General features: G+C 35.3%; 2 protein-coding genes across 2 annotated transcripts; both read right to left on the bottom strand.

Moving 5' to 3' along the window:
* Positions 1-640: 640 nt before the first annotated feature.
* On the bottom strand, positions 641-6,472 carry LOC110750855 (holliday junction resolvase). Its single transcript, XM_021951230.2, has 7 exons — positions 6,322-6,472; positions 5,926-6,018; positions 5,258-5,392; positions 5,058-5,147; positions 4,418-4,567; positions 2,135-3,732; positions 641-1,713 (listed from the first exon to the last, which is right to left on the bottom strand). The coding sequence occupies exons 1-7, from the start codon at positions 6,382-6,384 to the stop codon at positions 789-791; spliced, it is 3,054 nt and encodes a 1,017-aa protein (XP_021806922.1). The 5' UTR covers positions 6,385-6,472; the 3' UTR covers positions 641-788.
* Positions 6,473-7,156: 684 nt separating this feature from the next.
* Positions 7,157-7,890, bottom strand: LOC110750897 (uncharacterized). The gene has a single exon (XM_021951280.2). It carries the CDS (start codon positions 7,822-7,824, stop codon positions 7,387-7,389), a length of 438 nt encoding a protein of 145 aa, XP_021806972.1. The 5' UTR covers positions 7,825-7,890; the 3' UTR covers positions 7,157-7,386.
* Positions 7,891-16,844: the final 8,954 nt, after the last annotated feature.

Below are 16,844 nucleotides of genomic sequence, written 5' to 3' on the forward strand. Positions count from 1 at the left end.
GTTGATAGTGAAGGAGTGCAACGTTCAATAATGAATGTTGATAGTGAAAGAATTTCTAAATATTATTTAAACTAATAAAAAAATTTCTAATTATTTAAGAAATATAATGATTAATAGATCAAAAAGAAAATGTACAAAAAGAATCGAGCAGAGAAGGGAGAGGAAAGAGAGATGGAGGAGTTGTGGGCATGGGTGTGATGAATCGGGGAGAGAGAGAGAATGGGGTGGTGGTGGAATAAGAGAAGAAGATTAGGTTTCCTGATTTTTTTATTTAAATTTTCTTATTTTCTTATTTTTATTTCAAACTGAACTTAATAATTTTCTTATTAATTTTTTAATGGCAGTTTGTTAGAATGGACAATATTGGTTAACGGAGTAAAACACAAGGGCTAAATTAGCCAAATTAAAAACACAGGGACTAAATTGGCCAAATGAGTAAAACATAGGGACCTTTTTAACATTTAAGCCTTTAATTTTCCACCAAAAAAGAGTTGAGGGTGCAAATTGAAAGTAGCATATAAGTTCAGGGGGTAAATTGAGAATTAACCCTTTTTTAAAAGAGAAAAGCTTCGTGAAATTTGAAACCAAAATGGTAAAGAACCAAAAGGCAACCAATATGGTAGAGGTTGCAATGGGAACCTTATTTGAAGGCCAGGGATCAAATTTATATTTATATTTCTAATAACAATATATACAAAAAGCATTTTTCAGAACATCTAATCCAACTCAGTACCTCACCTGTTAAGCATTGGAACACAACTTTCCAGGACCGAACAGAAATTTGCAGCCTAATCCGTACCAGCCAGGCCAATTAGTTGAGCAACTTCATCTTCAAGGCGAGAAAAGTTAGACAAGAACTTTTCGTGAAGTTCATCCGAGCTGGATTGAATTCGCTGCCACTGGGAAAGACCATCAACAATGACCTTCATACCACTCTCTAACAATTCCATTCCCTTCCTAATTCCATCCGGAAGTTTCCTTTTCTTATTGGTTTGCTTTCCACCATTAATCTCCCCTGTTTGCTTTTTGCAGTCGATTTCCATGTTTTCACATACCGTAGTCTCTGGAATGACATTTGATTTCTTTTGAAACATTTCTTTCAGAGTTAGACCCTCCCTCACAAGCAGACCAAGCTGGTCAGAGCTAGGCGTCATTGCAAGAAGCGCTGTTTCCTTCTCAAGAAATATCTTAAACTGAGACATGAATCTCTCCACGCTTGCCTCATTTGCAGATGCTAAATCGTATGAAAGCGCTGCATCTTGCGGAACGAATCTCCAAAGCGCATTGCAGCATGTCCTAGCAGAAAAATATCCAAATGCTGCAATGGCCAAATGAATAAATGCCCAATGCCGTTCTCTCAACAACATGTGATACAAGTCCCACAGAACAGAGGTCTTGGCACTTTGATTAGTTTCATTGATTTCCATATGAGCAAGGCCTGCCATGAAAAGAGCCAGATTTGGTTTGCATTCATACAATTGGGTATCAGAAGCTGCAGGTCCTGAGATAAACAGGTTTTCGAGCTCAAAGATTACTTTCTCCATTTCATCAGATGCATACAGGTGGTTCATTTTTGAGATGATCCCCAATGTTTCACTCAAAAGCTTGCAGTAGCGCTCCTTCACTAATTTATCGGAGGAAACCCTGTAGTTATGAATGATAGCAACTAAAAACTTCAGGGTCTTCACATCGATATCAGATATGCTGATCGGGCTTCAAGAGAGAAAAACACACTTCATTAAATATAGTGGTTAATAGATTCCATGATGAAAGGTGGAGAAGAAAGTGCAAGAAAATGATTTAACAGTGGTTTTGGAAATGGATGAAGAGGAATTTATGGCATCATGAAAACAATACAGAAGAAAGTAATTATGAATAGAGATACTGTTAAACTGAAATTCTGCAAGAAACAATGGATAGGCTAAAGAATAGAGATATTCACAACCCCTAAATATTATATCATAGTGAAATAATATTGGTTGTGCAGCATATTGTTTGGGAAGTTTGTTTTAACCTTAGTAAGTCACAGTTCTCAAAAAAAATATTGAATAAATAAACTTGTATGGTTGAATAATCATTTAGACTAAAACAGTTTACTACCAAGTAACATGCATAAAGGTTTCTAGTTACTTACAGAGACTGCAAAGAAGCAGACAAAGCAAAGACTGGAACCCCAAAAGCACCGGAATGGAAAGATCTCATCGACTTGTCATCAAAATTTTCTACAAAGACGTAGTAATCAGTAATGATTCTTTGAGTTGCTATACTTTTCATCTTGTCTGAGAGTAAATTTACTGGAAAGCCTTCCATGAACAAGGCCAAACGCATAACTGATGATAATTGAGCTCCATCATCACTAACAATGGACATGTAAACCTGGTCTACCATAGATTGTGCTCCAAAAGTAAGAAGCATGCTGATCGATCTTGCCAATTTTCTCAGAGCAGAACCAGGTACAAGAACTGATTCAGCAGATGCCACAAACTTTAATAATGAGCACAGTTTACCAATAATGCCACTCGCCATCCCTGGCTCAGCATAACGCAGCATAAAGCACCAAAGTTCCATCACAATTTCCCAGCAAAGAAAGTGAGGATGAAATATATTCTCAAGAAGGAAAGACTCCAACTCCCTCCGAGCAGGACTAGGAGAGACCACAAGCATGAAGATTTCCAATGCATTCAAAAGAAAAGAAAACATAGGCTGCCAGACAACTTCCACTGTTTCTCCGGACCCGTATAACCCAGGAACTTCCAAAAGCAAAATGGAAGAATATACATCTTCATCAATTAATATATCCAAGAACCAACCAAGCTTTCTGGTAATACCAAGTTTTACATCTTCTTCAAGATCAACAGAAAATTTCAAAATCCCAAGAAACAATGAAACACGACCAAGCAACAAGCCTTTTTCTCCAGGAAATGCTTCCCCACATAAAGAAAAGATTTCATCCAATGAACTTATCTTGTTAAATTTACTCAGATCTTTAGAAACAGTATCTCTGTAGCTTCCTTTACTGAACAGAGAGTCTAGAATCTCACCCTTGAACTCCTGCTTCATTTGAGATGAATTCAGTAAAGAAATGAGTAAATCCAAGGATGCTTTCTCCAAGAGTTCTGTCAAGACATCAGCGGCAGTTTTTAAGAGCTTTTCATTGCTCAATAAAATTTTGAAGGTTGAGATCATTAGGATGCAATTTGTTATCTCCCCTTGTACCAGATATGCTTGACATGGATACAGGGAAGATATTTTTATTGCATTAATCAGATAAAACTTGACTGGAAGAAATGTCTTTCTAGCTTCTGTCACAGAAATGGTTTCCTTCAGAGACGATGACCAAGCCTCAGCTGCACATCTTAATGATTCATTGACCAATGAGATCAGATTTGAAATTATATCTGCTACATTCACCGTTGTTGCGAGTACCCCCTCACCAAGCTGAAGCAAAGTAACTACACCTTTCCACGAAAAATTAAGAACCTTTACCAGACTGCCCCCGTTATTAGCAGCAACAATGCCTATCTCACACAATTTTTCTATTGTATACTTCGTTACATTAATAACATGATTCATATTACTGATGCCTTCAACGTCCATTCCAGTTTTGTCCCCTGCAAGCTTTTCATCCCAGGACTCCCAATTTACAGCTCGGGCATATGCTCCACATAGTCTTATTACAGCATCAATGACCTCCAGTGTGACCTTTACTACTGATTCAAAGCACTGAATTCTCTGCATTTAGGTTGTGCAATGTCTCATGTGAGATGAGATCGGTATTCTAACATATATAATAATTAGTGTTCACAAATGGCAAATTGACCAATTGATCAACAAGTGTTCATTTAAATAAAACAGAATATTTTAAAGTTCAATAAAAACATAAATATATACTGGACCATCATGTAACACATATCTCAAAAGTGGCCTATGTATATTTATTTATGCAATCCATCACAGGTATATTTTAGCCGAACTCATAAGAAATAAGATTTAAATCAACACTCAAGCTTGGCTCATTCAAATAAACAACTGTCTCAATACCCAATCAAAATCCCCTGGCACTTCATTGGAACCTTAATGTTAATGTAAGCTTTTTTCTTTGTTAAACATCAGAAATTCATAAGCCCTGACTCACCAAGTATTTAGCAGTTCCCGATTTAGCAAAGCATTTCTTAAACTATTACTAAAATTCATTTCGAAAAGAAAATATTTGAAAAGTAATATCAATTTCAAAAATGTAGAAAAGAAAAAAGTGAAGACATTCTTTTCATTAACAGTTCTGTGGCGTCCCAAAGTTTGTGACCTCTTTCAATATGAATTACTACATAACATATAAGATCCATAAGATAAACAAAGTACTTTTATTAGAATAAATGATCCATAAATATTATCACAGGAAACACAATGCAATAAGTACCTTAATCTCTGATATTGAATCTTTGATCAAGTTTAACTGTTCCACGAAGAATTTCTCAACAATATCCAATGACAGCTTGTCAACAGAAACAGGGAATCTTGCCAAAAATGAAAAACTAGCACCAGAAAAGCTCAGCAGATTCAGAAGCAGCTGCAAAATGAAGTACATGGTGTCAATGAAAACTGTATTCTACAAGACAGCTGGTTCACAATGCAGCAGACAGATGATGGAAGCAGTTCATGCATCTGCTACTTTTTTTTTATTGAGTGTGTACTAACATCTGGCATGGAATGTTATCCAAAATACCAGCAACTAAAGGACTGAAACGTTACAGATGTCCTACATGTCAACGAACTTCAGAAGAAAATCCCTCAAAGAAATAAACAGCATGAGACCCTCCAATAAAAGGTATAACTTGGTTCAAGAACAAAATACAAGCTGATAGGAACAACATTTAATACATCTACTTGCACACTTTCCAAGAAAAAAATTTCAATCATTTTAAACTGGAGGAGAAGTCTCTCCAAGTTAAGAAATCTGTCGTGTTAGTATTCAGGTTAAGACAAAGGATGCTTTATATAAAAGTAACATTTCTTTCTGTAAGCAAATAAGAAGACTGACAGTGTGCAGTAACATCTACCTCAAAGAACAGCTTGGCATGCTCTTCTTCTTGAGACTCCTCAGTCGACATAAGAGTCATTTTTAGATGTTTACCACACCATATGCTGGCCTGACGGGTAAATCATGCTGAAGATATTAGACACCACAGGTTCCAAACAAGAATAAAAACTTAGTATACATGCTCTTAATCCAAGCACACTGCAAGAAAAGACATATTACCTTGGTCCCAAGGGCAAGGAAATGTGCTAGACAGTTGGATATATCAGATTCTAGGTATTTTGCAGCCACCTGTAATATAGCCCCATTTAACATGCACTGGCTTATATCCAAGCAAGTATAGTCCTCCCAAAATGTCTAGTTTGTTGTTAAGAACAAAATCATGAACAGATGATTGCATGGCAAACAGTTCATGAGAGGATTGCATACCGAATTATGACCATTTGCAAAAGAAAATAATGGTGGGCTGGTTAGCCATGAAAGCTTTCCTATGCATGTAAATTTGAAAACACATATTTCTAAGAAACTTTATGGCCTACAACATTGCATCAAAAGAAACACAAAGGTCATCATAAGAGCACTGAGAAAACAAAAAGTAATTGATCCAGTGGCAAAGCTTTTCTCATCAACACTTAACAAGAAGCCAAAAAATGGGGTTATCTTCCATTTCATTACATGCGCACGTAGACATTGAAACAACATTATTGAAATAATCCTTAGTTTCTCACTGAAATTGGGAAACACATGACCATGCAGTAGTAAAGGCTGTATAAAACAAAAATAAGTGCATTTCATATTTTCATAATTTTCCAAACACTGAACAGATTAGAAATCATAAGTTTAATGGAATATATTATTAAGAAAAAATTCAATAGCATTGAATTGGATACTGTGAGAGATTCCGCAAGGGAAGCCAATTCAGATTTCTCTGTTATTTTTAGATCCCCAAGCTTCGTAAGTAGTTCAATACGATTCTCCACGACCTGCATAACACAGAAGTCCAGGCCATGGTTAAATAAAAATCAATAAACGCGAATTAAAATAAAAAATGAAAAATCGAAGAAAATGCCACTTCCATCAAATTTGCGATGAAGTTCAAGTTTTGATTAAAATGAAATTCAAATTTTGTACAAGCTACACAAAGCCTAGCTGAGAAATGCAGAGCTAAAAGCTGAGAGTGAGAGAAACTACAGCGAAATAGAAAGATAAGAATGAATGGACTGAAAACCCTAAGATTCAAATTGAAATTTTTGCAAAATTGGAAATGGAAAACTGAAATTACATACATCTGAGCATCTAATGGCGTCTTGTATACTCTGCAGTTCGCTGCTTGAGCTCCCTCCCTCCATTTCCTTCTCTTTCTCTCAGTACAGCTTCACTCTCTCTCACTCTCTCTCTCTCTCTCTCTCTCTCTACTTTCTCTTCTGGTGGATTTGATTTCCCGCCTTTTCAAAAAGAAGAGGCAAATTTATAATTACACTTTATTGAACAGAAAACCATATTTATAGTTTCACCCCTTTAAGAGGTTTAAATTCTCAACGTGGCCCTTTCTGTTTTTTAAATTTGTGAACTTGGAACATTTTGGTGTAAGCTAAAGAATTGGGCTTGGTTATGGACTACATTCAAAAAATATATAAAAATAATAATACTAAGTCAAAATTGGGAAGTTTGGACAGAATACGGGAGCTGAGCGTGATGATAATCTTGTTGGGTGTGGAGAGTAAAACTCTTAACCTCGAGTGTGACGATTGTTGGTTGTTCATGGTGCGGCCAATATTATGGTATATGTCAATGCCCAATACATGGATTGTATAGCAATATAGTATGATCATCTGGTATAACTCTTCTACTTGTTATAATATGCGTGAATGACATAGTTGACTTCCCACTCTTAGGAAATAGTATCAATAAATATCCACTTATATTATAACACGTGGCCAAGTTATATCACGTGACCATACTACAGTACCACACTATAATTACTGCCTAAGACATGGTTGCGAGCTAGAATAATTTTAATCATCAATTGATAGTTGTGGGGATTTGTTAACAATTTTCAACATTACCAATTAAGTTGGTACCTATTTCAATAAAGTGAAAACTGTGTGTCATTAAATCAAATGATCGATAACAAACAAACCCTTTAATTAACAAATAAAACTTCAATACATATAGTCGTAGTAAACACACATGAAGTACTACTTCACTTAGAGAAGTGACAGAGTGATTACTAGTTTATTCACTCTGTTGTAGGAGAAGCCTAGCTAGCTAGAAAGAGCACACAACACAAGATTTTCAAGTAGAACTGTAGGAGCAAACACACACAGCTTATGTATATTAATTGCTCTAAATTAATGGTAGCCTGGGGAACTCTTCCTATCTAATTTCCCAGGCATGCCTACACCTCCAGAGCCATCAAATCCTCCAGTACCGCCAACACCACCACCTCCAAAGCCAGTTCCACCTCCAAAGCCAGAGCCACTACCACCACCGCTGCCACCTCCACCACCTCCCCCTCCGCCTCCTCCACCACTTCCCCCTCCGCCTCCTCCACCGCCACCACTTCCACTGCCATACCCACTCCCTGAACCAAACCCTGACCCTGCACTACCTGGACCGGCACTGCTGCCACCGCCACCGCCCTCTCCTCCTCCTCCGCCCCCAGTTCTACTGCCGATGGACGGAGATGGTGTGGGAGCCGGTGTCTTAGAAAACGGTGGAGGGCTTACAGAGTGGACTAAGCTTATGAAAAGGAAAAAGGCTACGTAGATCAGTAGTGTCCGAGCCATGTTTAATTAAACACTTTATGATACTTTCACATTTATGCATGGTTTGCATTGTATGATCTGTTTATATAGGGCAAGGAGTGGAGCCAACTCACGAGATAGGTAAAGTACTATCGAACCCAAGTCTACCAAGATGAGGCATATTTCAATATGGGAACTCCAAGTTTTGTTTCCTTCCAACTTTTAGATTTAACAAATGAAACCGGGCATGTAGCAAGGTGACACCTTTGTTTTGAATTTAGGAGGTGGCATGCGTTACAATCAAAGGCTGCCAATAGCCATGATCTGCTTTCATGGCTAATGCCATGCGATATTGCAGGAAATCTGCGCATAGGACGTTACAACTTACAAGAGCATTGTCTTCTTTCCGGCAAAAAGAACATTCAAGGGGAGTATAGCTACTTGGATATTGATCAAAGAAGAAACAGGGGGTTTTGATTTGCTTAACCGAAAGATTTTAAAAAGATTCCATCTTTCTTCGACTTCTCCACATTTTCTGCAATCAGTAGCCAAGTTTGGGGTTAAAGCTAGATAACTGATACTTACTTGGGTAAGAAAAATGCTCCCTAATAACAAGCCAATCGTCACTGTAGCATATGGCATGGCATCACCAAACTCGTAAAGTACGCCATGCTACATATGTATGTGGTGTTGAGAGCGCCGCACATTGGAAGATGGAAGCTTTGAAATAGTCTTTAAAAGATTTTGGGTTTCTCTACCTATTGTCAATATTATTTTGGACTGGATGCTCACATGTTAATATGTGGTCTTAGAGCAGGTTCATCTGCAACAAATTATACATGAGTAGCTCTGACTTTTAACTTTTGAATATAGATGTGTTTCATATTCTCATCCCCAATTTTACAATTCTAGTTTCTCCCCGGATAGTTTTCAATATTTGGGACTTTCCGTGGGTACAACATTAACAAAATTCTCAATGCTAGCAGTTTAAGTTTATTGTTCCAAGGACAAAGAGACAAGTTTTCTTTTTTATGTTTGCTATGAAAAAGGAAAATTGAGGTGTATTCAATTAGGATTCTAGAGCATTTTAAATTATTATTTTTTAAGTGCCAGATTTCATGGAACTTTTAGATTTCATATAGACTTTAGAAGAGTTCTATATAATTTTATTATAAACTTCCTTAAGATTTATATCGCTTTTATTCCAAACTTCAATAATTTCTTTAACATATTTCTTTAAAGACGAATGCTAACTTTGGCATCCTTACCTAGACAATCAAAAAGCCAATCAGGCCCAACACGCAATCTCATACATGATCTCCTCCTATTCTTCAGACATATATGATGCATGGGCTGCATGGTTGCATTTATCAAAAGGTCTGATCGCACTTTCAAAATTCTCTAGTATTCCTAAGCATGAATTATTGGTTACTCAAACACATCTTTTCCTTGAACAACATGAAACAACTTTTATAAAAAAATTATGTTTAACGAAAAGTAAAATTCATAAGAAATTCACAAGAAATATAGTGACAAATGTATAACAAATTTGAAAGCAAAGTTTAAGGAAAATATTCAACATTTATTCATTATCCTTGATTCTCATTGTTGTCATTTTGCCTAGCATCTCTCCACATCTTCAAAGCTATACCAACTTTCCATTCATTAGCATTATGTCATTGTTGTTCTTGTGCTTGGAAAACTAGTTTAGGATCCCCTTCATTAACTTGTAACGATGAATATGAAGAAGATTCGTTCTCCAATTCAGCATGAAATTCGTCATATCTACACTTCTTTCGAAGAAAGTTGTGTAGTCCTACACAAGCTAACACCAGCTCTGTTTGTGTCATATATGGAAATGGAGGTGCGGACTTGAAAATTGTGAATTGTGATTTAAATATACCAAATATCCTATCAATGACATTCCTCAAGGACGCATGACCAAGATTAAATAACTCAACTTCATTTGCAGGTTCATGACCTTGATCACCAAACTCTTGGAGATGATATGGAACACCTTGAAATGGAGCTAAAAATTGGCATTGATTTGGAAATCCACAATCCACTAAGAAAAATTTACTTGATAATAGATTACACATATTTTAGTATCCAATGTATGCCCTAATGTAAACTATAAATAAAAAAATAAAAAAATAAAAAATACCTTGTTGCACCTAAGGGCCTGTTTGGTATTCAACTTGAATCCAACTTTTTAAACTCAAAAACAGAATTTGAGTCCAAAACAAAACAAACCTGTTTGGTAGCCCTATTTTTAAAAACTCAAACTCAAGAACAACTGAAAAACACCCCAATTATTAAAAACAAAAAATATATGTTTTTCCAGTTTTTTTCTAACAACCCACAAGTTCTCAAATTTTTAAGATTTGAAAACAGTTTTCAAGTTGCATACCAAATAAGTTTTTGAATCTTAAAAATGGATTTAAGAACTCCTTGTTTTTAAGAAAAATCAAAGTTTTTGAGTTCCCTATTTGAATAGGATACTAAACGCCCCCTAAGTTTTTCATTAATCTTGGGGAGTATTTTGGTTTCTACGGTTGCCTTGCTTAGCATACCATTAGCATCACGCTATCCACGAGATGCAGCATCAACCATGAGTTGCAACAATATTCTACTCTTTTCCACACTCCAAGCGTTATAATCTTGTTTGCCCTTCCCTTTTCCGATTACTTGTTGTGCATTTACACACTCCATTTGGGTGGTGCAATTATGAATTTTATCATATCAATTACAAATAAAGCATAAAAAAAATATACAAAACTCACAAAACACTACAGATGTTGAAAGATAATTATCAAAACAATGCTCTACAGGGATTGGACGTTCTTATCAAGATAATTATCAAAACAATGTTCCCTATAGAATGAAAAGGGTAGCTACAGCTTCCAACTAAACATGGATGCTGCCATTAATAAGAATTATTCTCTATGCTAATTTGATTCAAAGTTAATATCAAGCTAGTTTGTCTACGTGGTCATTTAAGCATACAATATAACTTTAATTATTTATTATTTATACATATTCATTTTTCAAGTTGTTCATCGAGTGTTTGGTCATTCAACAAATCAGAGTTTGAACTAAACTGCATAATAAAGTTGAAACATGCAATCAAGAGAAGTGGAATTTGAAACATGCATCGATTCAGCAGCACCTCTTTCATATATTTTTATTGTTATTATATAAAGTTGTATATAGATAAAGGGAGCGTAACTTCACAGATGAGAAAAGCTAGGGCGTATGCAAAGAGAAAAAACTAGCGTCTGATGAAATCTTTGGGGGGAGGTTGGATTTATTATGGTCTTTGTTATTTATCACTAGTAAAAAAAACCCCTTGCGCGACCAAATTTTGTGTGACGAAACACAATTCGTCGCTCAAAGTGACTTTGCGCGACGAAAATTAAACTTCGTCGCTCAAAGTCTTACGCGACTAAATGTTGAACAACGAAACACAAATCGTCGCACAAAGTCACTTTGCGCGACGAAGTGTGGTTCGTCTCGTAAAGTCTTTACAAAAATAAACAAAATAAAAAATTATTTTTAAAAATCTTTGGATGACTTTGCGCGACGAAAAAATAAAATTCGGTGCACAAAGTCTTGCGCGACGAAGTTTGGTTCGTCTCGTAAAGTCTTTACAAAAATAAAGAAAATAAAAAATTATTTGTAAAAATCTTTCATGACTTTGCGCGACGAAAAAATAAAATTCGGTGCACAAAATCTTGCGCGACGAAGTGTGTTTCGTCTCGCAAAGTCTTTACAAAAATAAATAAAATAATTTTTTTTATAAAAATCTTTGCATGACTTTGCGCGACGAATTTCTAAACTTCGTCTCGCAAAGTCTTTACAAAAATAAAAATAAATAAAATAAAAAAATTATTTTGTTAGAAAAATATAATATTTTAAATTGACGATCAAATTGGTTCATTGTATTCATATAGGGTCAAGGAGTGTAGCTGTAAAAAATCATCAAACTCGAAATTAAAATAACCGTTAAATCATGATTTTTCGTTTATAACCGTCGAAAAGTTTTGTCCTATTACTTGATCTCTGAATATTTATTTTTTTCGATTTTTGGCGTATATGATCTCGAAGTATAAACAAACAAGTTTGATGGTTGGATCTTTGAAACTAGTTTCGTAGAATGCGTATGCCATCAAAACAATATATTCACTAACAATTAAGAGTTTATTTATACTTTTTTTTTTTGGACGAAAGAGTTTATTTATACTTTCATTAAGTACAACATAAGATTTTGTGGTATCCACTAGTGTAAATATTTTAAATTGACGATCAAATGGAGTCATTGTATTCATATAGGGTCAAGGAGTGTAGCTGTAAAAAATCATCAAAATCAGAGTTGAAATAACCGTTAAATCGTGATTTTTCATTTATAACCGTCGAAAAGTTTTGTCATATTACTTAATCTCTGAATGTTTATTTTTTCCGATTTTTGGCGTATATGATCTCGAAGTGTAAACAAACAAGTTTGACGGTTGGATCATTGAAACTAGTTTCGTAGAATGCATATGCCATCAAAACAATATATTCACTAACAATTAAGAGTTTATTTATACTTTTATTAAATATAACATAAGATTTTGTGGTATCCACTAGTGTAAATATTTTAAATTGACGATCGAATGCAGTCATTGTATTCATATAGGGTCAAGGAGTGTAGCTGTAAAAAAATCATCAAAATCAGAGTTGAAATAACCGTTAAATCTTGATTTTTCGTTTATAACCGTCAAAATGTTTTGTCCCGTTACTTGATCTCTAAAATATTTTTTTTACTGATTTTTGGCGTATATGATCTCGATGTGTAAACAAACAAGTTTGATGGTTGGATCGTTGAAACTAGTTTCGTAGAATGTGTATGCCATCAAAACAATATATTCACTAACAATTAAGAGTTTATTTATACTTTCATTAAATATAACATAAGATTTTGTGGTATCCACTAGTGTAAATATTTTCAATTGATGATCGAATGCAGTCATTGTATTCATATAGCGTCAAGGAGTGTAGCTGTAAAAAATCATCAAAATCAGAGTTGAAATAACCGTTAAATCTTGATTTTTCTTTTATAACCGTCGAAATGTTTTGTCCCATTACTTGATCTCTTAATGTTTATTTTTTCTGAATTTTGGCGTATATGATCTCGAATTATAAACAAACAAGTTTGACGGTTGGATCGTTGAGTAGCTTTAAAATTGTTTATTTTGTACGTATAACACTTAAGAAATTGAATAGTATATATATTTATTAGTAGCTTTAAATTTTTTTAAGACTTTGCGCGACCAATATAATAATTCGTCGCGCAAAGTATACTCTAAAAATTTCGGCGGGTACCAAAAATGGGAATTTAAAAAAAAAAATAAAAAAAATTAGGACTTTGCGGGACGAATATATAGTTCGTCACGCAAAGTTTTGTGGGACAAATATATAGTCGTTCGTCGCGCAAAGTTTTGCGGGACCAATATATAGTCGTTCGTCGCGCAAAGTATACCCGAAAAATTTGGGCGGGTACCAAAAATGGGAAGCGGGAATATTGTGGTCGCGCAAAACTTTGAGCGACCAAAATTTCGTCGCGCAAAACCCTAAAAATTTGGGCGCGCACCAAAAATTGGAAATTTTTTTTAAAAAAAATTTCGAGACTTTACGCGACCAATATATTGTTTCGTCGCGCAAAGTGATACGGTTTTTAAAACCAAAATAACACCTCCACCATTTTCTCAATGTCTTCTACTCTTACCTCTCCTCTCTCTTTCCTTCTCCCCAAATCCTACCCTTTCTCTCACACTCACTCCTCTCACTTAATCTCTCATCTCTCTCTTCACTATCTATCACTCTCACTCACTCTCTTATCTCTCTTTTCATCATCTCTCACTCTCACTCACTCTTTCATCTCTCTCTCACTATCTTCTCTATTCTCTCACACTCACTTCTCCCTCTCATTCTCACTCACTCAAAATCTTGCCAAAAGGTATATTCTCTCCAAACTTTAATTTTTTTTTTCATTAATATGTGTTTTTGGAGTTAGTTTTGAGTTTATTCTAATTTTTTGTTATTTGACAATATTTGTTTTTTTTTTGTAGGGAATCATCGAGACTTTGACGGCTAAAGTTGAGGATTTAGACGCTATCGAAACATATCCTCCGCCACTATCACCACAATAGGCTTGTAGATTTTATTATTGTACTTTGTTAATTTATGTGTACATTTTGAATATTATATATATTGGATAATTTGACCACTATTTTTCATATGTAATTTTATTTTGAATATTTCAATTTAAATTAAAGTAATTAAAAAAAATAAAATCATACAATTAAATTAAATTTAAAAAGTAAAAATTTGAAAAATTAATATAATGAAATTGATATAAGAGAAATAATTAAAAAAAAAATGTCAAAAACCTTGGGTGACAAAATATTTCGTCGAGCAAACTATTAAACTAGTTTATTTTAATTAAAAAATTTAATAAAATTAAAATTAAAATTTTTTAAAAAAAAAACAAAATTTTAAAAAAATTGAATATTTCGTCGCGCAAAATAATATTATTCGTCGCGCAAAGTAATTAATATTCGTCGCGCAAAGTTGATAGTATTCGTCGCGCAAAGTAGTTATAATTCGTCGCGCAAAGTATCTTTGAGCGACGTTAGTATTCGTCGCGCAAAGTTGTTATCGTTCGTCGCGCAAAGTATCTTTGCGAGACAAAAAAAAAATTTCGTCGCGCAAAACCTTTCTTTACGATCTTTGCGCGACAGAACTTGCGCGACCAAAATTTCGTCGCGCAAACTTTGCGCGACCAAAATTTCGTCGCGCAAACTTTGCGCGACGAAATTGTACTTTGCGCAACAAAATTATTTCGTCGCGCAAAGTGTTTTTTGTAGTAGTGTATACATCTCGCCTTAAAACCTACCAAAATTTATCACTCAATGAAATCATTCCAAATATATGACTTTTTAAATACACCTAGATTTTATTGCACTTTTTTATCATTCTAATTGAATACACCCATATTTGTAAGTCTGAATTGAATATACCTAGACTTGTATAAATGATCGGTTCATAATTGTATATCATTTTGTACCCTTCTAGCTTATGATTTGGTTATGTTATTGAGTTAAACTTGTGCTTTTAATCCATTTTCTGTTTTGATAAGTCCATAATTTCATACACTTGCATGCCTTCTTTACTTATTGATTTTGCTTAGTTTCTCTTTATTTTGAGTCACTTACTTCTCTTTGTGTGTTTTGTAGGTTAAGATAGCAAGAGATCACATTTGATGCAATCCATGCATGTTAAGGGCTGATTGGCAAAGAGCAAGAGCTTAAAGACAAAACCAAAGTTGGGCCACACTCCTTGTCAGTCCAGTTTCGTAAGTCACCTTGCAGGTCTCATTTCAACAATCTGGACAACTCGGATGAGGAGACATTCTTCATAGAAGTTGTTCAATTGGGTGTCTAGTATAACATATCCAAAATTCAGCCCAATTGAACATATGTGGAGTCCTTAGCCCGTCCAACACTGAACCATGCTCAGGAGGATTTGCAGCTGCCAGCTTTGAGCCTTGTCTCCTCCTTTAAGCCATGTGCCTCACCCATGCTGCAACTGACTTTGGATCCAACATAATGAGTGAAGTGGGGAGGCATTCCAGCTATGAAATTCTAAAGGAGCAAGTTGGTACATGCTGGAGCTATTATAGAGAAAGCATGTGCATGCATGTAAAGCAAAGAAATGAAATGAAGTCAATTCCAGTCTCTGTTCGGCTGCCAACTTGCAAGGCCCAAAACGCACACTTCTACTGCTCCGATGGGAATACTTTCTTCATAGAAGTTGTTCCAATGGGTGTCTAGTATAACATATCCAAATTTGAGCACCATTGGATACGTTTTGAAACCTCTAGCCTTCCTACACCAAGACTGGTTCAGAAAACTCGTTTTTCAGCAACCAAAAGGCAACCACATGGGTTGGCAACCAAAAGGCAACCACATGGGTTGGCAGCAAAGGCAGCCACAACTGATCACCTTTGAACCCATGTGAAGATGCTTGAGGTGCAGCAAAAGATGAAGGATGGTGTGGGAGTTCATCATGATGTTCCTCCCTCTTAGCCCTATAAATAGAGAAGCCTTCAAGCTTCAAAACACACCCCAAGGGGGGGAGCTCTCAAACACTTCTCTAGAGCTCCCTTCTCTTCTCTCCCTCAAATTCTCTTAGTTTCCTTTCAAGTTGTCAATTGTTGTAACAAAATGAGTTTACTAAATTTTCCTTCAAGTTTTCTTAGTTCTACTTTACTTTTATTTGTAATGTACATTCTTTCTTAAGTATTCAAGTTTAATTAGTTTCCAAGTTTCAATTATGGTTTTTGTTCTTATTCATTATGCTTATAAGTTAATAGGCTAGTTTGAATGATTGATCACCATTTAGGCTTGCATGTTAGCTATCTTGGTTTGAATTAAGAGTAGACACCATGCTTTAATTCTAATTGAACTATGAATAAGAAGAGTATGTATGGACATTCGACAACAGGGATTAGATACATGCTTGGTTGTTTAAATTGTTCTTCTATGCTTAATGGGTTCCTAATGCTTAGTTTTAGGTTAGACAACAAATGATCAAATTAGGGAATTACAAACAGCATTTTCTATCGCCATTTTATCACCACTTTATCACCTGTGAACAGTGCCGTGAACAGTGAACAGTGCCGTGAACAGTAAACAGTGCGACCGGTCGCTGAACAGTAACGACCGGTCGTTTTTGGGCAGATTCGTTTCTCTGTTTTTCCAGTTTCGACCTCTGTCCAGTGTTTTGCCTATAACTTTCCAACCGTTTATCCAAATTTCACGTTCTTTATACGGTTGGATTCAGCACAGAAAATGCAAGAACACAACGCGGACCAAAAGTCCAAAATAATTACAGAAACAAATAAAATTCAGTAACAAAGACACAAAACGTGTCAAACACGCAACTCACACACACATTTTGGGGGGGGGGGGGTTTTGATTTGTTTCAAGTGACCTATTTCTATTGCATGAATGTAAATG

This window comes from Prunus avium, chromosome 1, assembly GCF_965620075.1.
Source record: "Prunus avium chromosome 1, drPruAviu1.hap1.1, whole genome shotgun sequence".
Classification (NCBI taxonomy): Eukaryota; Viridiplantae; Streptophyta; class Magnoliopsida; order Rosales; family Rosaceae; genus Prunus; species Prunus avium.

Coding starts and splice junctions, on each gene's coding strand:
- LOC110750855 (XM_021951230.2), bottom strand. CDS start 6,384: ATGGAGGGAGGGAGCTCAAGCAGCGAACTGCAGAGTATACAAGACGCC. Junction 5,148..5,257: donor TCCTTGCCCTTGGGACCAAG/GTAATATGTCTT, acceptor TTTACCCGTCAG/GCCAGCATATGGTGTGGTAA. Junction 3,733..4,417: donor ATTCAATATCAGAGATTAAG/GTACTTATTGCA, acceptor ACCTAAATGCAG/AGAATTCAGTGCTTTGAATC.
- LOC110750897 (XM_021951280.2), bottom strand. CDS start 7,824: ATGGCTCGGACACTACTGATCTACGTAGCCTTTTTCCTTTTCATAAGC.